This window comes from Eptesicus fuscus, chromosome 12, assembly GCF_027574615.1.
Source record: "Eptesicus fuscus isolate TK198812 chromosome 12, DD_ASM_mEF_20220401, whole genome shotgun sequence".
Taxonomy (NCBI): Eukaryota; Metazoa; Chordata; class Mammalia; order Chiroptera; family Vespertilionidae; genus Eptesicus; species Eptesicus fuscus.
Genome location: NC_072484.1, coordinates 29,111,897 through 29,134,415, shown reverse-complemented (window position 1 = coordinate 29,134,415; position 22,519 = coordinate 29,111,897). Strand labels below are relative to the sequence as shown.

Here is a 22,519-nt window from a genome sequence, read left to right as displayed (position 1 = left end):
GGTTTATCTCATGTGTTTGGCAAATGTTTCTCAGTTGGTGGTTGTATGAACTCCTGGGCAGTCAGCATTAAAAATAAATGCAAATTCTTGTTAGTTTACTTGATTTGAATAACAGTGAAGAATGTAATTATACCGACTCAAAAACAGTAGTTTATATTAAAGGGTCTACTTGATTTTAAAATGAATGTAGATTCTCTTTTAAACAGCAATAGAAAATAATCTTCATTTTCCCCCCCTAGATGTGAAGTAGAAAATCGATACCAGGGAAACCCTCTCAAAGGAACATGTTACTGTAAGTGTTTTTGTAATTCTTGTCTGTCTAGAAGCAAAGTAGTTCAGTAAAACTTCATTATTGTCTTTAACATTGTTTGAGAATGGTAAGTGCTCTAGGAATATAGCAATGACCCATGGAAGTGTCCTCTTTTTTTGATGTGCTTACATTCTATTAAGTTTAATACATATATGGGCACAACTTTAAACTACTTTAATTGTGGTTATAGTTTATGTTAGTTTGTCCATAGCAGATATCAGGGAAGAGTACAGAGATATATATCTGTTTTTTTGCTTATGTTCTCTTGAAACTTTGTTTCATTTGCCATTACCTGGTTGGGGTCACCATATTTCTTATTTTAGGACATAGGTAACATAAATAAATATTAGCTCGGCTGTCATGGCTCAGTGGTTGAACATTGACCTATGAACCAGAAGGTCATAGTTGGATTTCCGGTCAGGACACAAGCCTGGGTTGTGGGCTTGATCCCCAGTGTGAGGCATGCAGGAGGCAGCCGATCAATGATTCTCTCTCATCATTGATGTTTCTGTCTCTTAAATCAATAAAAGTATTTTTTTTCAAATCTTAAAATATAGTTGAAGGTATCATTCTCTCTGAAACTGATTTGGGTTAACCACCTCTTTAGGAACTAATATCCTATATAATAAAAGGCTAATATGCAAATTATTACCACGGGCTGGAGTTCGACTGACCGGAAGTTAGATGTGTTCTGACCACCAGGGGATGGCGTGGAACATGGCAGGCATCGGTGGTGTGGTGCTGGCAGCGGGTGGCAGTGGAGTTGCTGCTGGCCCCAATGGGCCCTGCCAAGAACAGGACCACAGTGGGGGGTGGGGATGGCAAGCGGGCAGTGCCAGGCCAAGGCAGGTGTGAGTGGGGGCCCTGATCACCCCACCAATAGCCCCATAGATTGGCCTTGATCACCAGCCAGGCCTAGGGGCCCTACCCATGCACGAATTTCATGCACCGGGCCTCTAATATAAAACAAAATCTCTAATGATTAACTTATACTGAAAGATAAATCTAGCAAAGTGACCAGGTCATTATGGGTAAATACATTGTCTTCCAGTAGGAGAACCCACATAGCAGGTCAGATTATGGAACCAGAGAAAAATGAGTTAATGTTTAGCATATACACTCTAATTATATACTTGCTTTCCTGGGTTGAATAGTGTCCCCTCAAAATTCGTGTCCCAACTGGAACCTATAAATGTAATATATATAGATATATAGATATACTAGGGGCCCGGTGCACGAAATTCGTGCATGGGAGCAGGGGGGAGGGTCTCCTCAGCCCAGCCTGCCCCCTCTCACATACTGGGAGCCCTCAGGGGATGTCCTACTGACGGCTTAGGCTCGCTCTCCTTAGGGAGCGGGCCGAAGCTGCAGTCTGGCCTCCCTTTGTGAGAGGCAACTGGGCTGATCAGGGGAAGGCACCAGCCCCATCACCCCGCTGCTGGAGCCACTGCCAGTCACCGCAGCCACCAAGGTGTTTTCATCAACACGGACTCCAGTCCCTTCACCAAGAAAAAATGACAACTTTCTTTAGGCTTTTTCAAGATGTGTCTTTCATAGAATATGACATTTCTTTCTTTTTTTTTTTTTTATCCTCACCTGAGTATATGTTTCCATTGACTTTTAGAGAATGTGAAAGAGAAATGGAAAGACAGAGAGAAACATCAAAGTGAGAGGAATACTTTGATTGGTTGCCTCCTGCATGAGCCCTGACCTGGGCCCCAGCCAGGGAGGAGCCTGCAACTTAGGTACATGCCCTTGATCAGAATCTAACCTGGACTCCGAGGTTGGCAAACCTAGGCTTATCCACTGAGCAAAACCGTGTAGGGCAGGTTATGACATTTCTTAGCCCTCCAGCAGCGGACCTTCGTTTTTTTCCCCCAGGAGTGTGGTGGAAAAGCCCTAGATCACCTTTTTGGATTCTTATACCCAAGTTACTAAGAATATTACCAGTGGCATACAGGGAGCTTAGCCAATGAGCGGTCAGAAAAGGTGTTTCCTCTGTAGTTCACACCTATCTCCTCAGATCTCCGGCTCCGCCCCTGCCAAGGCCTAAAGCCTCCAGCCCTTGGCAGGGGACCCCCAGCTGGCTCCACCCCTGGCCAAGGCCTCAAGCCTCGGTTTGAGGCTCGGGCCCTAGGCAGGGACCCCCAGCTGGCTCCCATCCCCCCACTTCACCCCCAGCCAAGGCCGCAAACCTCTGTTTGAGGCTCAGGCCCTGGGCAGGGACCCCCAGCTGGCTCCATGGCCCTGCTCCACGCCCAGCCAAGGCTGCAAGCCTCTGGCCGAGGCTTGGGCTCTGGGCAGGGACCCCCAGATGGCTCCGATCGCCTGCAGGGGACCCCAGCTGGCTCTACTCGCCTGGCTCCACCCCCAGCCAAGGCCTAAAGCCTCTGTTTGAGGCTGGGGTCCTGAGCAGGGACCCCCAGCTGTCCCAATCGCCCGGCTCCACCCACGGCCAAGGCCACAAGCCTCTGGCAGAGGCTTGGGCTCTGGGCAGGGACCCCCAGCTGGCTCTGATCGCCTGCAGGGGACCCCAGCTGGCTCTATCACCCGGCTCCATCCATGGCCAAGGCTTGGACTCTGGGCAGAGACCCCCAGCTCACTCTGATCACCCAGCTCTGCCCCAACGGCCAAGGCTGCAAGCCTCTGGCCAAGGCTCGGGCTCTGGGCAGGGACCCCCAGCTGTCTCCGATCACCGGGCTCCACCCCCAGCCAAGGCTGCAAGCTGGGCCCTGGTCACCGGGCTCCGCCCCCAGCCAAGGCCTCAAGCCTCTGGCTGAGGTTTGGGCCCTGGTCAGGGACCCCCGCTGGTTCTGATCACCGAAGGGGACCCCAGCTGGTTCCAATGGCCCGGCTCCGCCCCAGCCAATGCCGCAAGCCTCTGTTTGAGGCTTGGGCCCTGGGCAGGGACCCCCAGCTGGCTCCGATTGCCTCAGGGGACCCCAACTGGCTCTGATTGCCTGTGGGGGACCCCAGCTGGCTCCGATCTTCCCCTTTGATCTTCGGCTCCAATCACCCAGTTCAGACCATGGCCGCTCTCCAAGGCTGCAGCCATCTTGGTTGGGTATATTTGCATATTTGCTTTCTGATTGGCTGGTGGCGTGGATTGCGTCTGGTAGGGGCACATATCAGACACAGCCGATTGATGTTCTTTTCTCTCACATAGATGTTTCTTTAAAAATTTTTTAAAATAAAAAAGCCACAGGCTAGAAAATATTGCAAAGTATATATATATTTTACATATATATAAAACAAAATCTCTAATGATTAACTTATACTGAAAGATAAATCTAGCAAAGTGACCAGGTCATTATGGGTAAATACATTGTCTTCCAGTAGGAGAACCCACATAGCAGGTCAGATTATGGAACCAGAGAAAAATGAGTTAATGTTTAGCATATACACTCTAATTATATACTTATTATATTATATATATATATATATATATATATATATATATATATATACCAGTATTTTAAAGTTTTTTCTAGAATATATTTTCATTGACTTTAGAGAAAGAGAGAAGGAGAGAGAGATAGAAACATCAGTTATGAGAGAGAATCATTGCTTGGCTGCCTCCTGCATGCCCCCCACTGGGGATCAAGCCTGCAACCCGGGCATGTGCCCTCACCCAGAATTGAACCATGACCTCCTGGTTCATAGGTCGATACTCAACCATTGAGCCACTGCGGCTGGGTGCAAAGCATATATTCGATAAAAGTCTTACATCCAGAATATATGAAGAACTCTTACAATTGAATAAGGAGACAATCCCAGTTAAAAACAGGCAAAGATTTGAATAGACATTTCACCAAAGAATATATATAAACTAGAGGCCCGATACACGAAATTCATGCAAGGGGCCCGGCCCTCGCAGCCACAGTGGCTTGCCTTGGCCCTCACAGCCCAGGCTTTGTCCAGAAGGTTGTTCGGCTGTCTGGTATAATTAGCATATTATGCTTTTATTATAGATGGCCAATAAGCACATGAAAAAATGGTTAACATTAGACATTTGGAATATATGTATTAAAACCACTGTGAGATATACTCCTAGAATGACTAGACTCAAAAGCCAATACTGTGGATTAAGAGATGACAACTGGAGTCTCACATCTGCTCCTACATTCATGAGAAAAACCTGGCCTCACCAGATAGAGTTGGAAAATGGAGTATTTTAATTACCTTTTCACATAGTTATGGATATTATGCTTTGATACTGTACCAAAACCAGACAACTGGCTATTTTTTAAAGGGTAGTTACGACGTGGAACCTGAAACCACATCAGTGAATTTTTTGTAATAGGGTACATTTATAATCTACTAGTAGCCCATTTGCAGGAAGAATCCTGCAAGCGGCCGCTGTGGCCGTGTGCGCTGCCGCCGCTGCTGCCGCCATTGCAGCCACTATGCCTGCACCCCGCGCCGCTGCCGCCAGCCCCACTCCGCCCCACTCCGCCCCGCCCCACCCCACCCCGCCCCACCCCACCGCGCTCCGCCCCACCCGGGCTTTCCCTCTGGCAGTCACCTTGCTTTCCGCTTTTCCTCCCTCTTCCTTCTAAGTTGTCTTCAGTCTTCACTCCTCACTCCCTCAGCATATGCAAATTAACTGACATCTTTGTTGGGTAATTTGCATACTCGCCCTGATTGGTTGGTGGGCGTGGCTTGGGCGTAGCGAAGGTGCATCAATTTGCATATTACTATTTTATTAGGTAGGATTATCTGGAAAAATAAAAGCCAATACCAAGTTTCAACAATGACGTAGAGAAACTTCATACATTCTTTGTGGGAATGTGAAATAGTATAGCCACTTTGGAAAACCATATGGCAGTTTCTTAAACAGTTAAAAATAAAATTGCCAACAACTCCCCATTTATAACATTATATGCTTAAGTACGGCCTAGCTTGTAATAAATAGATGTTCAATTAATGTTTGTAGGTGGGTTAGGTTGGAGCTTAAAATCTCAACCAGGATAATGGTATAAGGAGGGTTTGTGGGTATATCCAAACAAAATTATACTATGATACTGCCTTTGATTTCCTTTGAAAACCTCCCAGTCCCCAGGTATAAGTGAGCCAAAAGTGCTTTCCTGGTATTGAATATTTATGAGATAATCAAGGTATGTTTCTAGAGACCTGTTTTGTTTTTCTTCAACTTTTAAATACACATGTCTTTCTTATCATAGATACTCTTCTTATTGACTATCAGTTCACCTTTAGCCTGTCCCAGGAGGATGACCGCTATTACACAGCCATCAATTTTGTGGCTACACCTGATGAAGTAAGATTTAAAAGTCTTCTTCTTCTCCTCCCCCCTCCCCCTCCTTCCCCTCCCCCTCCCCCTCCCTCTCTCCCCTTCCCCTCCCCCTCCCCCTCCCCTTCCTCCTCCTCCTCCTCCTCTTTTTTTTTTTCTTTGTCATTATGGCTAGAAACACTGCCTTAGCAGTGGTCTCCAGAGTGGAGCACACAGGATGATGTTTAGAGGTACAGGGAAGACATGTTAGATGTACATTTTATCTCCTTTCCACCTGAAAGGCAGGAACGGTTTTAAGATTTTCCAGTATTGGATACACAAACTGACATTGACTCCACACATACTTGGTTGCCCATCAGCCCATTGCATCCCTGTACAGAAAAGGAGAAGAGACTGCAAGGGAAACTCCCCCATCAGAGGGGCAGATGGCAAAGCCCAGATTTACTCTGTCAAAGTAGATCAGAGGCTTAAAAAGTGCTCACCAAGAAACTGCAGATTGAAATCAATACCAGTGGTGCAAGGGAGGTGGCAGAGGTGATACTTCTCATAGAATAAGTTGTTAGCCTCATTCAGGCGGAGGTAAAAACAGCAAAGGTTTAGTTATTCCCAACAAGAAGTTAGCCAGAAATAATTGAAATTATTAAGATGACTATTTGAAACGTGGATTTATACCTACTGACGTTAATGATGAACCCATCTTGCCATAAGGTATTTCCTAATGGTAGAACGGTGCCAACCCAGCATGACATTTAAAAGTGAAGCATCTAGAATGTGAAGACACATCTGCCCAATTTCTTCAATGAAATATAAAGTCATTCATTACCCACTCTAATACATAATGCAATTTTTCTAAACTTGATAAATTACTTAGGAGCCTCCCTAGGAGTTTCTTATTTCTCATCAATGTACTTTAAATAAAAACATTTTGTGGGAAAACTGTGTAGGCATATCATTTCAGGGGCTGTGTTAAGTGGAATTTTGAAAAAAGATTTTAGGATAAGGTTATAGCAAAAGGGCCAAATATGAAACTTATTTACTAAACTTATTCATAAGCAAGTGGTTGAAGCGCTCAGTCTTTCAGGATGTAATTGATGTTGTTAGGCTTTTGGTAATACTTCTTAACAATGTGGGCAGTGACCATGAAAACCTTTGGACCTCTCTGGAGTTCCCTGTTTACCTTATGAATATTTAATAGAGGTATCCAGTGTGTATCTTTTTATCTTTTAAAAAAGCACTAGGTTCCAAATTTATTGATCTTCCTTTGGAATAAGTAATTGTTAGTAGTGTGCTGCCAACAAATATTAAAATTAAACATTTGAGCTGTCCCTTCAATGGGAAGATGAGGTTATGTTAATAAATGAGAAGATAACTGCTTTGTGAGAGAAACTTCTGGTTTGGAGATTCCATTTTGAAAATGTTTCCATTGAAGTTTTGTCCTGTAGAAACTATTAAAACAACACCCTTAAAAATCTTAATTTTCTAATGTTTTGTGATGTTACAAAATGAAGAATTTCAGCAGGATTGGATCCATTTGTAAAATGTAAAAATACAACATCTGATTTATTTGCAAAAATAATTCTGTGACACCAAATAATTTTTGCCCAATATCAGTAAAAAGTAAATATTAGTATTAAAATTTACCCAGCATGGCCAACAGTATACTACTCCCAGTTGCCAGAACACAATTCTCACAGATATCTTTTCAGTCACTAAAACCGAAAATCAAAATAAGTTAAACTAGCTCTTCAACTTGCTATATCTCTTAGTGGTAAACAAGATTTTCAAAGTCCATAAAATACATTTAGTCATCTTTCTCTATTTGAAATAATATTTTTAGTTAGAGAAAAATGTTATTCAAATTATGAACGAATACCACCAAATTATTTTTTTATTTAGTTTATTTCAGCTTTGTTTGCTTTTTTAAAAACCATTTCCATTTTGGAGAACTTTACACTGTATATAATCTATTAGTTCAGAAGTACATCGACTAAATTTATAAATACATTTAAAGTGGGACCCTTGATCAAGTGTTTTACATCCAGACGTTTGGAAACGGCTGCCCAGAGGTTTCTTAGGAGGCTGATTTCCCTAACATAGGTCACAGGTGTAAGTCATTGTGCTCTGGTGAGGCTGTTTTATTAAAGATGTATTTTTCATGGAGTTAGGCATTTGATAAATCATTCAATTCCATGTATTTTTATGGGAGAGAAATCAAATGTATAACGGGGTATATTATATTGGTTAGAAATTTTACTAATCTATAAATGTCAGTTTCTGTTAAGATGTAAAATATCTGCTTTGTAATTAAGAAAGGTAAAAGTAATAAAATTTAATGATTGCATTATTTTAAAATCTGGAAACTGTTCTAATTACGTTTCTAATTATCTGTACCTCTCATCAGCAAAACAGGGATTTGGACATGTTCATCAATGCCTCCAAAAACTTCAATCTCAACATCACCTGGGCCGCCAGTTTCTCAGGTAAAAAACTTACCTAGTGAAAACCTTCTGAGTGAAGGTAATAGATTAACCCTTTGCACTCGCTTGCTTTTTTCTCGAGCTGCTACCGATGCTAACCTGTCGAGTCACACTCGACATCCGAGTGCAAAAGGTTAAGAATCGTGAGGTAGGCCCTGACTGGTTTGGCTCAGTGGATAGAGCGTCGGTCTGCGGACTCAAGGCTCCCAGGTTCGATTCCAGTCAAGGGCATGTGCCTTGGTTTCGGACACATCCCCAGTAGGGGGCGTGCAGGAGGCAGCTGAGCGATGTTTCTCTCTCATCAATGTTTCTAACTCTCTATCCTCTCTCTTCCTCTCTGTAAAAAATCAATAAAATATATTAAAAAAAAAAAAAAAGAATCGTGAGGTAGGAGTTGAGAAAGGGAGTTCTGGAGAGAGACAGTTGGGTTTTGAAACCCCGCTTTGCCACTTATCAGCTGGGAGACCTTGAGCAAATGTCTAAATCCTTCTCTAGATTTTAGGGTTATTCATTGTAAAGAAGTGTTATATAGATTAAATTAGGTTCTACATGCCAGTGGCTACCATGGTGTCAGGCTCAGTACATGTTCACTACCCTGCCCCACTACCACCACGAATAGCATTGCTGCAGCTGCTGTTCTGGCGCTGCCATCCTCATCCTCATCAGTGCTTCAGAAGTGAAAAAGGCAAATGACTTGAAGTTTCAAGAAATGGAAACATTTAAAATAGAATGAGATTTTAATAGGTACAGGGAAATGTACTTTGGAGATTAAAACTCTAAGAGCACAGCTTTTACTATCTTGTTTATTTTACTATGAGTCACTAAAGAAGATGTGCTGGAGCAGAAAATCTGCTAAAACAGTAAAGGGTGGGTCTTATGTAGTGGTTAAGAGCATAGCTTGACAGACCTGGGTTTGAATTCTACCTGTTACTGTGCTGTTGGGCAAATTACTTAAGCTTTCTGTCCCAGTTTCCTCATAAAAAAACACCTAGCCATGCAGGGTGTTGTGAGAATTAAACAAATGAGATCATAAACAAAACTACTCAAAGTAGTGCTTGAAACATGGTAAATTCTCACTAAATGTTGCATCATTATTATTACTATATATTACTGGTTTTTTGTTTTGGGTTTTTTGTTGTTGTTTGGTCTTTGGTTTTTTGTTAAAACACAACCAATTAGACTGAAGCAAGATAAAATCATTAGCTTTGCACGTCACTTTATGTTTATCATGTCTTAAAAGACTGTCTAGAATTCAGAAAATATTCAGAAACTTGCAGGGATGAGAGACTTTTAAGAAAAGGTCTGGATTATTGGAATGTTTGTCTTGAGAAAGGCAACATCTCGGAGCATATGATGATTTACAATGACTCTCTCAATAAGAACCTGACAGTCTGGGCTCCAGTCACAGGATTTGATTCAGACATGAGGAAAATCTATTTAATGAATTTTTACAGACACTAGAATTCCCAGCAGAGGGAGAATACGGGATGTTGAAGGACTTGTGGGAATGGGATGCATTTATACCACATTGGGGAGACTTAAATACAGTTGTAGCTGGTGGGCAGAGTGGATGTCATTGCTTGTTAATAGGGCTTTAGTGCTACCTGTATTTTCATGGCCATGTGCAGGATGGAAGGGAATTGCAGGGATTCCTAGTAAAACCATTCTAGTTAAGGGTACGGGCTTGAATGTCAGCCTTCCCAGCTTCAAATCGCAGCTCCACTTCTTACTGGCTGTGTGACCTGAACCAAGTTACTTAGTTTCTCTGAACCTTAGTTTCCTGATCTGTAAATGAGGATAATAGAGTTATTGTTAGGATTAAATGAGATTGAGCTCTTAAAAGGCTGTTCCTGGGACGTAGTAAGTGTTTAGTAATTGCTAACTATTATCCTTATTAGTAATGAAGGTAAATTCTGTCCCCCAAACACCCCAAAAAGTTTCTTCTGTTTTATTCTTTTCTTTCTAATAGCTGGAACCCAGGCTGGAGAAGAGATGCCTGTTGTTTCGAAAACCAACATTAAGGAGTACAAAGATAGCTTCTCTAATGAGAAGTTTGATTTTCGCAACCACCAAAATATCACTTTCTTTGTTTATGTCAGTAATTTCACCTGGCCCATCAAAATTCAGGTAAGATGTGCTTTTTGGTCTCATCTGCAGACATGGTGAACTCTCTTTATTAGAAACTAAATTCACTAATTTGGAACTTGCAGTAATCAACCTGTACAGTATTGCTTTGCCTCTAAATCTGTAACAAAGGAGTGCTGAGCACATGAGTACCATAGAAGATTGTAGTGGAGATGGTATAAATCACTCATGAAGCAAAGTTGTCAACACTTTTGAAATAGGGTGGCATGTAACAAATTTGATAATTATAGCTGTATAATTTCTTCATTTAGCACTGGCCATGTAAAAGTTTGTAGAGCTACATAAAGAGCTTCAATTCTGGAATGAATAAGATGGATACAAAGGCACTATAAGTTCACATTAAAGAGCCTAGGCCTTACAGCCAAACAGATGTGGTTTTGAGTCCTAGCTTGCTCCTGTGCAATTCAGGTAGCCTTTCCACAGCTCAGATTTCTATACTTGTGATGTGAAAGGATTCATGTCACCTACTGCAGCCACTGTTGTTATCCATCTGCTTATTTTCTCAGTTTCCAGACCAGTGGACTCTCCCTTTTCCAAGATCCATGTTCCAGTTTGTGCTTTTTATAATTGTCCTTGAGGAAGACCTTAATACTTTTTGCTTTACCCCCTTCATTTTGGGTAAATGTGGAATTTAGGGATGAGTGGACTTTCAGGGACTGGTTCACTTTTAGCCATAGGAGCATGGTCACTGGACTAGGGTTGTGGCTGTTTGCTGAATTTCAGAAGCATGGTCAACTGAAGCAAGTTGTCACAGATCAAGTAGGATGGGTTTGCAATCTAATTCTGGTAGTTGTATGTTCATGCCTCAGGGCTGTGACTAAAGAACAATCTTTTCCGTTCTGAAATGTGGAGGATAGGCTCTGTGTTGTGTTTTTTCTCCCCACCCTATTTAAATGGTCTCCAAGTTCATCCTCTAATGGGCTTCTCCCTTTGCTCTGGCACAGGCTGCTTCCCTCTTCAGCCAGCCTTCTTGTAAGCATTGACCACATTCCCTATTTCTGTTTTCTCTTATTCATTCATTCATCAGCCAAAAACAGCCTGCCTTCTCCCCTCACCACATCCTGAAACTGCCCTGTCTTAGTGAACAACAGTGACTGAATTCTCCTGTCCCCTCTCCTTCGTAGAGCGACTTGAGTTACTGTCTTCCTTGCCTTTCTGGTTCTTTCTTTCCCTGATTCTCTGGCCAGTCTTTTTAGGGAATCCTCTTCTTTAAACATTGGGTTGTCTGGGATTCAGGTTGGTTCTCTTCTGTCTTCATCCCAGTTTCTTTGGATAATTCCATCCCATTTGTAGGTACTGGTCTGTACTGGTGATTCTCAGTGTTCTGTCTTCAGCCCAGCTTATACTTGAGCTCCAGACCAGTAAGTACTCTTGGTTGCTGCCTAGACATCTCTACCTGGACATTCACAAGCTCTCTGCACTTCAGCACATAGTCATTTTGTGACCTTAGCCCCAAACCCTGTGCTTCCTTTGTCAGTGAATGGCAAGCACCACAGATTTATTGTTTTGCATAAGCCAGGTCCTGGGAAGTCATTTGCATTCCTGGGATAAACCTGACTTCGGCATGATGTGTCATTTTCTTTCTTTAAGCATTGCTGTATTCAGTTTGCTAATGTTTTGGTTAGAACATTTTATCTATTTCATGAGTCAGAACGTCTGATAATTTTCCCTTCTTGTCCTTGTTATTGTTTTTATATCAAGGTTAAATTAACCTTTAATAATCGTGGAGTTTTTTCTCATTTCTGGAAAAGATTATATAATATTAAATTACATGAAGCTTAAAAAGGGGACATGTATAATACTTTCAAAAATAAAGATAAAATTTAAAACATTATCATGATAAAAAAATTACATGAACCTTGAATACTTGATAGATGTCCTTTAAAATCATTTGATTCTGGTGTTTTATATGTGGAGATTTTCTTTTTTTTAAATCCTCAGACGAGGATATTTTTTCCATTGTTTTTCAGAGAGAGTGGAAGGGAGGGAGAGAGGGAGAAACATTGATGTGAGAGAGACACATTGACTGATTGCCTCCTGCACATGCCCCGACGGGAGGCCTGGAGGGAACTGAAACCCAGGTATATGCCCTTGACCTAGAACAAACCTGTGACCCTTCAGTGCAAGAGCTGATGCTCTAACCACTGAGAACACCAGCCAGAGCTATGTGGAGATTTTTTTAACTACTGATTCAACTTCTTTAATAGTTATAGGATATTTTGGATATTCTTTTTCTGTTTGAGTAACTTAAGGTAATTTTTTATTTCTTATATTTTTCGAATGTATTGACACAAAGTTATTCACACTGTCCTTTTATCTAACCTTTGCAGCATCTGTCCTTAAGTATACTGAATCATACACTTAAAAACAGTTAAATGGAAAATTTTATCTTAAATATATTTTACCCCAACAAAAATAGTTTTAAAAATTACAACAATGCCCTAGCCAGTTTTGCTCAGTAGACAGAGCATCAGCCTGTGGATCAAAGGGTCCCGGGCTGATTCCAGTCAAAGACACGTACCTTTGTTGCAGGCTCCTCCACCACCCAGGCTCTGGTCAGGGCTCGTGCAGGAGGCAGCCAATCGATGTGTTTCTCTCACATAGATGTTTCTCTCTGTCTTTCCCTCTCTCTTCTATTCTTTGTAAAAATCAATGGAAAAATATCCTTGGGTGATGATTAAATGAATAAATGAATGAATGAATGAATGAATAAATAAATGAATGAATAAATAAATAAATAAATAAATATCACAGCAGGATTTTTTTTGTAAATATAGACAAGCTTATTCTAAAATTTATATGAAAAGATAAAGATTCTAGAATAGCTATAACAGTTTTTAGAAAGAGGAATAAAGTGGGAGGAATCACTATATGCAATGTTAAAGCTTACTATTTAGCTAGAGTAACCAAAACATTGGGTTACTGCAGGAGGATAGACACAGATCATGCAATAGAATGGACACGGAATAGAATTCTGAAGCCTGAAATAGATCCACATAAATATGCCCAACTGTTTTTTGACAAAAGTGCAAAGACAATTCAGTGGAGGAAGGATTGCCTTTTCAACAAGTAGTGCTGCAACAGTTGAGCAACCATAGGCAAAAAAACGAACTTTGACATAAACATCACAACTCTCTTACATAAAAATTAACTCAATATGCCAGGTCCGGGTGAGGCCGTGCGCCCCTGGATCTGGGTGAGGCTGGGTCCCGGGTCCGGGTGAGGCCACGCCCCTGGTTCCGGGAGAGGCCACGCGCCCCTGAGTCCGGGTGAGGCCACGCACCCTTGGGTCCGGGTGAGGCTGGATCCCGGGTCCAAGTGAAGCTGGATCCCGGGTCCGGGTGAGGCCGTGCGCCCCTGGATCCGGGTGAGGCTGGGTCCCGGGTCCGGGTGAGGCCGCGCCCCTGGGTCCGGGAGAGGCCATGCGCCCGAGTCCGGGTGAGGCCACGCACCCTTGGGTCCGGGTGAGGCTGGATCCCGGGACCGGGTAAGGCCACGCACACCTGGGTCTGGGTGAGGCCACGCACCCTGGGGCCTGGGTGATGCTGGGTCCCAGGTCTGGGTGAGGCCATGCGCCCCTGAGTCCGGGTGAAGCCGTGCCCCTGCGTCCGGGCAAGACCAAACTAGAGGGAGTCGGACCTGCATTACCACCATTCAGAACTGAAAAGTCAGTGCCGACATGTACACATAAGGAACTGGTGGACATTGAAATTGGGTCTCAAAAGAACTGTTGGTCCAGGAAAAAAAAATTTAAAAAAATTAACTCAATATGGATTAACAGATTTAATTGTAAAACAAAGCTATAAAACTTTTAGTAGAAAATCTTCACATCTTAAGGCTAGCAAAAGGTTTTTAGACTTGACAACAAAAACATGACCCATAAAAGGAAAAACTGATAAATTGGACATCAAAACAAAAAGGTTTTCTTCTGTGAAAGAACCTGTTAAGGGGATGAATCGACAAGCTACATACTGGGGAAAAATATTTTCAAACTGTAGTTCCGACAAAGCACTTGTATCTGGAATATAAGGATAATTCTCATCTGGGCTGGTGTGACTTGGTTGGAGTGTTGCCCCATATACCAGAAGGTTGCGAGTTTGATTCCCGTTCAGGGTACATACATAGATTTTGGGTTTGATCCCTGGTTGGAGCATGTAAAATCAGTGAGCATGTCTTAGGTGAGGATTTAACAAAAAAAAGAGAAAGAATAATTCTGAAAATTCATTAAAAAACAAACACATCATTTAGAAAATGGACAAAAGACATAAAGAAGCATTTCACCAAAAAAGGATGTACATATCCTATATAATAAAAGGCTAATATACATATCGACCTAACAGCGAAACAGCTGGTCGCTATGATGTACACTGACCACCAGGGGGCAGACGCTCAACACAGGAGCTGCCCCCTAATAGTCAGTGTGCTCCCACAGGGGGAGCGCTGCTCAGTCAAAAGCCGGCTCACGGCAGCGCTGAGGATATCCAACTGGAGCAGGCCTAAGCCAGCAGTCAGACATCCCCCAAGGGCTCCCTGATTGCAAGAGGGCATCGTGCCTGTAGTGTCATATAATCACATGAAAAGATGTTTAGCATCAAAAGCTATTAAAGAAATGCAAAGTAAAACCACAATGAGATATCACTGTGCACCTATCAAAATGGCTAAAATTGAAAATAATAATACCAAATGCTAGAGAGGTTGCCAAGAAATTGGATCATGTTTACATTGCTGGTGGGAAAGTGAGATGGTACAGCCACTCTAAGAAATAGTTTGGCATTTTCTTGTAAAACTAAACTTGCTCTTATTATACAACCCAGCACTTGCATTCCTGGGCATTTATCCAAGAGAAATGAAAATTTGTTTTAAAAACATGTTTATATTGATTTCAGAGAGGAAGGGAAAGGGGGAGAGAGATAGAAACATCAATGAGAGAGAATCATTGATAGGCTGCCTCCTGCACTCCCCCCACTGAGGATTGACCCCGCAACCCAGGCATGTGCCCCGACAGGGAATCGAACCATGACCTCCTGGTTCATAGGTCGGCGCTCAACCACTGAGCCATGCTGGCACACAGACCCCTGTGCACCAACATTTATTGTACCTATTTGGCTGTATTTAGCAGCTTCATTCATAACAGCCCTAAACTGGAAACAAGCTAGGTATTATTTGGCAGGTGAATGGATAAGTAAATTGTGCTACCTTTATATCATGGAATAATACTCAGCAATCAAAAGAAACAAGCTATTGATACAAGTTGGATAAATTGCAAGAAAATTTTCCTGAGTTGGGGGGAAAATTAGAAATTGGCATTCTGCATTATTTTATTTCTGTAGCATTTAAAAATAAAAATTTTATACCCAAAACAGATATAATTTACTGAGGCTTCACCTTTCTCTAACTCTGACCTTAGACCCTATTTTAAAAGGGGTCATCTGATTAGGTCAGGTCCTCCACACTCTAGGGGAGGGTGTACGTACTAACATAGTGGGAATCTTGGGGGTCAACCAGGGGTTTAGGTAACTTGTCTGACCCCAAAGAGGTTGAGCTTGGTAGCATTTTCTAACATTATCAAATTATAGATCATATACCTTTGTAAAATACTTGATTTGAGCTCTAGTAAATGTTATTTATTGACTTGTTTTTTAAGTTGAGATTGTTTTCATAATGGCATACCTCATGATATTCTGAATCCAGTTGAACTTCAGATTTTGTTCTTCAGCGTATAGCTGAAGAAATAATTAATATTTTTAAGAATCTTGGTGAGAATCTTGACTTAATGCTGCTGACGTTTTTCCCATTTGGAAAGAGGGCTCTGTGCACATAAACAGGCTTTTGTGCTGGAGATAGCCGAGCTGTTGCCAATACGGAGTTCTAGTTTTTTTCCTTCCCATGCCCTGTTGCTCCACCCTCTGAAAGTCACTGAAATGGTTTTAGAGCATTTCCTTCTAGAGGGATCTCTTCCTCACACTTACTTTTAAAAAGTACGAATTTTAAGTTTAAAAATCAAAGAGATGTCGATTTTCTGCCTGATTTTTTTCGGTGCTTTTACCTGGGCTGGATTACTCACTTGAGTAAGAGCCCTTTATGAAAGCTACATTCAGGAGCACTTTTGAAAATAAACGATGGCATGCTCACCACTTAGTTTGCCAAGCTTTCCTTGAAAAGCAGGTAAGTTCTATTGAAAATGTGTCTTTTTGTTCTCTGGTATTTGCAAACAGTGTGACTAGACTTGTAGCGTGTTCTCAGTGTCTTCACACGACTGGTTCTCTGCACTTGGGACTGTATCTGAATGTGCGCTGGGCGGAGGGCTAAGCTTGTGTCTTCCTAGGCAGATGCAGGCATGTTCTCAACAAAGGGAGCTATATGTTTCTTTATTATTCTGTTTTCCTCAGAGCCTTCACTCTTCTAGATGTAGCTAGCTCTTAAACACAAAAACACGCATGCACACTTAGAGACTGTACAAATTCAGTAAAAGTGTAGAGAACCAGGATGTCTAAATGGTGCAGTAGTGTAGGCCATTCAGTTAAATTTCAGTATGGCTTTCAGTGCAACCAAAATAACTTTTCTGTCTTTCTCATTTTTTAAAGCAAAGTAACTGAGGAAATCTAATTCTGTACTCGGAAATTCATGTAAACATTGGTGCTTTAAAAATGGTAATGCTAAACTCAAGTTCCTTCACTCTGAACTGATCCCAGGATTCTTTTCCATAATTAGGAACAGATCAAAACCTATAACTGCTAACTGAGGGAATTTGAAACTAACTATAAAAGTCTTTGTAGATGCAGTTTAAAAAAACACCTACCCAGACTGAAAGGGCCTGTGTGTAGTTGGGTGGAGGGTATGTTGGGGCTAGTTGTGCCTGTTTTCTAGTCAGCTGCTCCTGTGGGTGAGCACCCCTCCCCCAACCCTGCTTTCTGAATGTGATCCTAGGTGTTCTCCCCAGTGAGCAAGACTCAGCCAGCTCAGCCAGGACCATCATTTGGGAGGATAGGTATTCAAGATAGAGAGCGGACAGATGTGCCAGGGGGGAAGGTGCATAGTGAAGCTGGGATTCTAGCTTGTTACTGGCTCTGCAACAGAGGTTGTTATTGTAATGTGGAACTAATATTAAAGCCCTCTCCATGCTGGGTGTTTCATCTGCTACTTTATGTAAGAGGCTAGTGTTCACAAGTGAAGGCAACACAGAATTTGTATTGAGAACCAGGCATTCATTTAGATTTTAGAGTTATGTTTATGGGTGCTAGCAGGATTGCTATACTGAGCAAAGGATGTATGAAACATTTATTGACTCGGATATACTTTTTTTAGTAAACGCTTTATTGTGATATAATTTACATACCATCCAATTCACCCATTTAAAGTGCACAATGTAGTGTTTTTTAACATTTCACAAAATTGTGCAACCATGACCACATCAATTTTAGAATATTTTCATCACCTGAAAAAAGAAATCACATACCCATTAGTAGTCATTTCCCATTTCTCCCTCTCCCCTCCCACCCTCCACCCTACCCCACCCCCGGCCTCTGAAAACCATCGGTCTACTTTTTGTCTCTATGGATTTGCCTATTCTGGACATTTCATATAAATTGAATCACATAATATGTGGTCCTTTGTGACTGGCTTCTTCATTTAGCTCTGGTTTCAAGGTTCATCCATTTTTAGTATGTTTAGTACTTCATTCCTTTTTAAGATTGAATAATGTTTCATTGTGTGGATATACCACATTTATTTATCCATTCATCTGTTGATGGATACTTGGGTTGTTTCCACTCTTTGAATATTAGGAATAGTGTCAGATATACTTTTAATGTTTGTAATAATTGTGTAATAATGATGCCAATGTATATACAAACCTCCTGGTGTTAGATATCTGTGACTTAAGGGTTTTAAGAATTACAAAGCTATGAAATAATTTAAAACTAAACTACATAAAATATAAGTCTTTCCTTGCTTCAAGTGGCATTCAAGGCTCTTGTACTACCTGTGGTTTTCATCATGATCATTACTTATTATTCTTTTTTCTTGAAAGTCTTCTCTCTTTTGCTTTTCATCTGTGACTTTGGCTATTTCTTCTGAGCTTTTCAATGACATTGTCCCCTTGGGTTTCCTCTGGACCTTTCTCCCTGGACAGTCTCATCCACACCATCTGTGAACATCACCTATAGCTAAAATGGATAAATCCCCATCGCTAGCAGACCTCTCTCTTGTGCTCTCCATAACCAGGACCCACTAGGCTTCCTTCAACATCCATGCACTCGGCAGACTTTCTGGCTCAAAGCAGCAGCCATGAATGGATAGCAGGAGCTATGTCAGGCACTGTGCTCCTGGGTGGGGAAGGGAGTGTGTGTCCTGTGTCGCCTGAGTCTGAGTGAGCAACATCAGAGCTGAGTCTTAAGGAACCTGGGGTCAGGCAGTGAGTGGGGAAAGGACATGCCAAATCACTTGCAAGAACTACAGGAGTTTAGCAGAACTGAAGTTATGGTCGTCCTATGAGCAAATGCTGGAGGGCTAGGCAGAGGCTGTCATCAAGAGACTGGAGGTTTCTGCTGAGGGGTTTGAACTGTAGTCTGAAAACCATGGGGGTGGGGTCATTAAAATGCTTTAAGCCAAAAAGTGACAAAGATCAGAGTTTGGGAAAGGCCCCTCTGGCAGCAGTTTGGAGAATAGATTGGAAGGAGCCAGGCCGGAGTTGAGGTTTGCAGGTATAATTCTTGTTTAGAAACCCAGGGCAAGGTTTCGCTGATGACCCATAGACATATCCCATGGCAGCTTCCTTCCCTTACCTGCGCCTCCACAACCTAGACTTGTCTGGTTTTCACTACACAAAAATTCCCTTAAGGGTAAGGACACTGTTTTATATTTCTGAACCCTCAGTTTATAGCATAGTGTTAATCAGTTGTAGACACTCCATAAATGTTGCTAGATGGATGCATAGTTATGAGTTACAAGAGATTTAGGCTTGGTATCAGAACTTTCTCTTTCTTTGCAACTTTCATAACTTCTTTAAAGGTCCTCTGACAGCTTTGTCTGATGTCAGAGTGATTGCTGACCTCTGCTAAGGAACTAGCTGGGTTGGAGACCAAGAATTTGTCATCCCAGTCTCCACAGTGTGGTGTTAGATGACTGAATTGTTTTAGGTTGAAATTTTGTCAAAAGAGTTAAGAGGCAGGAGAAAAGGAAAGGATGAGCACACAAACATTCCTGATTTTAGAGCGGGTAGTTAGGAGATACTATCTGTATTGAAATACTTAAGAATGAAATGAGCCCGGCAACATGGCTCAGTGTTTGAGCATCAACCTATGAACCAGGAGGTCATGATTCAATTCCCGGTCAGGGCATATGCCCGGGTTGCAGGCTTGATCCCCAATAGAGGGCGTGCAGGAGGCAGCTAATCAATGATTCTCACATTGATGTTTCTATCTTTTTCTCCCTCTACCTTCCTCTCTGAAATTAATAATATATATATGTATGTATATATGTGTGTGTGTGTGTGTGTATGTGTGTGTGTGTGTGTGTGTGTGTGTGTGTGTGTGTGTATTTAAAAAAATGAAATGCTAGGAAGTCTGGGATTAGCTTCAAAATAATATGATCACCAGGAAAGTGGGTAGAGTATGGATGAAACATGATTGGCCATGAGCTGGTCATTATTAAAGCTGGGTTATGGCCCTAGCCGGTTTGGCTCAGTGGATAGAGCATCGTCCTGTGGACTGAAGGGTCCCAGGTTCGATTCCAGCCAAGGGCATGTACCTTGGTTGCAGGCACATCCCCAGTGGGAGGTGTGCAGGAGGCAGCTGATCGATGGTTCTCTTTCATCGATGTTTCTAACTCTCTATCCCTCTCCCTTCCTCTCTGTAAAAAAATCAATAAAATATATATTTTTTTAAAAAGCTAGGTTATGAACACATCGGATTCATTACACTATTCTCTCTACGTTTTTATAAAGTTAAAAAATTTCCATAATAAAAAAAGTGGGAAAAGATAATACAAGTGATAAAACAAGAAATAAAGATACAAGTTTATTATTTACCCTCCTAAAGGTAGCTACAGGAATGTGCCTCAGCTGGGATAGGTCTCAGAACGGACGTCTGCTTTGCTTTACAGGAAGCACACAGCATTGCACTGGGAGGGTTTTACCATTTATCGGCCACTGCTGGGCAGTCTCTAGAACAATCAGGGATCGAGGGCAAAACTCCTTCTCTCTTAGCCCAAGATACCTCACCCTGATGAAAATGAGGGTGGGGGGACTTCCCCAAGAGCTACTGGCTTCAACCCCAAGCAGGGGTGCACCAGAGGCTGTGAGGCCTGGGAAGCTGCCGTGCAGTGGGCCACGGCTGTACTTTCTCCTGCTCCTGCAGTTGTGGGTAACAGACACATCTTCTCCCTGTATCTGAGGGTGTTCTATCCCTTTCCTGTCTTTGTTGGCATCTTTCTATCACCATCACCCTTAGGATAACAACATAGACGCAAACAGAGACACTCAAAACAGTGATATAACTATACTGGAAGAGGGGAAAGGGGATGATGGCCTGAATCACTTTCTATTATAGCAGGAAGTCAGGAAGTAATGCCTAACATGGCTAAGTCAAGAAAGAACAAATTAAAAAAAAAGTATTAGTGATATAAAGGTATCACTCAGAAGAACTGAAAAGAATCCTAATTAGCCTGGCCAGTGTAGCTCAGTGGTTAAGCCTCGACCCATGAACCAGAAGATCAGGGTTCAATTCCCAGTCAGAGCACATGCCCAGGTTGCAGGCTTGATCCCCAGTAGGGGGTGTACAAGAGGTAGCCGATCAATGATTCTCATCTATCTCTCTCTCCCTCTCTCTTCCTCTCTGAAATAAATTTAAAAAGAAAATAATCCTAATTAAAGGTAGAGTCCTCTGGAGAGAAGCCTTAAGAAGAGAGGGGGAGAGCAGGAACCATTGCTTTGTTGATACTTCAACAAAGTGTGTGTCATTCTTAATGTTTTCTAAATTACTAATGAGCATGATAAAATGGAATAGGAATTTTGGAGAGGTGAAAAGGAATGGCTGGAAGGAAATTTGGGGAAGAAAGCACAGAGGAGTATTGAGGTGGGAGGTTGGGAGTGGACAGATGGTGAGTGTTAGCTTGCATGTCAGGAATGAGTGGCTCGGTGGTATTCACCAGCCTGGGGCTCTGGCCAGAGCTTGGGTATACAATTTTTGTGCCAGCACAAACCAGCATTAGATGGGTGGTGTGTGGGGCCAGGTAATGAGCACTGGGATCCAGTCCAGGGCCTGTGGTCTCAACATAGAGTTTCATATAGAACTTTGGGGTTTATTTGTTTGTTTGTTTTTTAAAGAAAGTTATTTTGTATCACAGCAAAACTCAAAGAGCTGGCAGCACTAGACCCAGGTTAGAATATGCTCAGCCAGTGGTCACAAAATCTTCCGTCCTCAGCACAGCTGAGGCTTGAGTGGAAAGCTGTTTGTAGACAGGGCTCAGTTCTTATAGGAGAAACAGTCCTTTCCTGGCTTCCAGCCTTGCAGTGACCAGAACTATGTGGCAAGATTGGCATGGTGAAGCCAGGAGCCCAGATGGCAGGCATGTCCACTTCAGCACTTTTGGATCCTAATGTGAGACCTGCAGCATCTGCAGAGGTTGACCTCTCAAGGAGATTCGAGCAGCAGAGGGCCTGTAGTCTTGGTGGGCTCCCAAACCAGGTAGAGCTGAGCCCTGGTGGAGCTGCTGGCCTCAAGGCCTCGGAGCAGCCCACAGAGTTTCTGCTGGGTACACATAGACTTGGGTTTTCTCAGAGCCTGACGGGTGCTGCTTCAGAGTCAAGATTGCATCGCCTCACAGGGCGTCCAACTGTCCTTTCCCATCCTCTCCCTGTCTTGCATGCTCTAACAATGAAGATCATTCTTGTGAAGATAAAAGATTAGAGGCCTTTTCCTGTTTTTTTGTTGTTGTTGTTTGTTTGTTTTTAAATATATTTTTTTGATTTTTTACAGAGAGGAAGAGAGAGGGATAGAGAGTTAGAAACATCGATGAGAGAGAAACATCGATCAGCTGCCTCTTGCACACCCCCCACTGGGGATGTGCCCGCAACCAAAGAACATGCCCTTGACCGGAATCGAACCCGGGACCCTTGAGTCCGCAGGCCGACGCTCTATCCACTGAGCCAAACCGGCCTCGGCCTTTTCCTGTTTTTTTAATCCTTGTATATTAGAAGGTGGTCTTTTTGTACTCATTCATTATTCATTCACATACTCATTCACTTAAGTTTGTGAATGGTACTCTTCCTACCATAGTTTATAAATTCATTTTCAGCTTGTATTCACAGAGCTCCATTCCCTTCTCTCAGTGATGTGT

The 22,519-nt window shown here is 42.4% G+C and overlaps 1 protein-coding gene across 3 annotated transcripts in view; it reads left to right on the top strand.

The window, feature by feature from the left end:
* Window positions 1-22,519, top strand: part of ATRN (attractin) — a 167,202-nt gene that overhangs the window by 106,275 nt on the left and 38,408 nt on the right. For all 3 annotated transcript variants that reach the window (XM_028144728.2, XM_054724370.1, XM_008141034.3), the window contains 4 exons: window positions 240-292; window positions 5,494-5,588; window positions 7,963-8,041; window positions 10,008-10,165. In XM_028144728.2, the coding sequence (XP_028000529.2) occupies window positions 240-292; window positions 5,494-5,588; window positions 7,963-8,041; window positions 10,008-10,165 (385 nt within the window). The remainder of the gene's footprint in view (window positions 1-239; window positions 293-5,493; window positions 5,589-7,962; window positions 8,042-10,007; window positions 10,166-22,519) is intronic.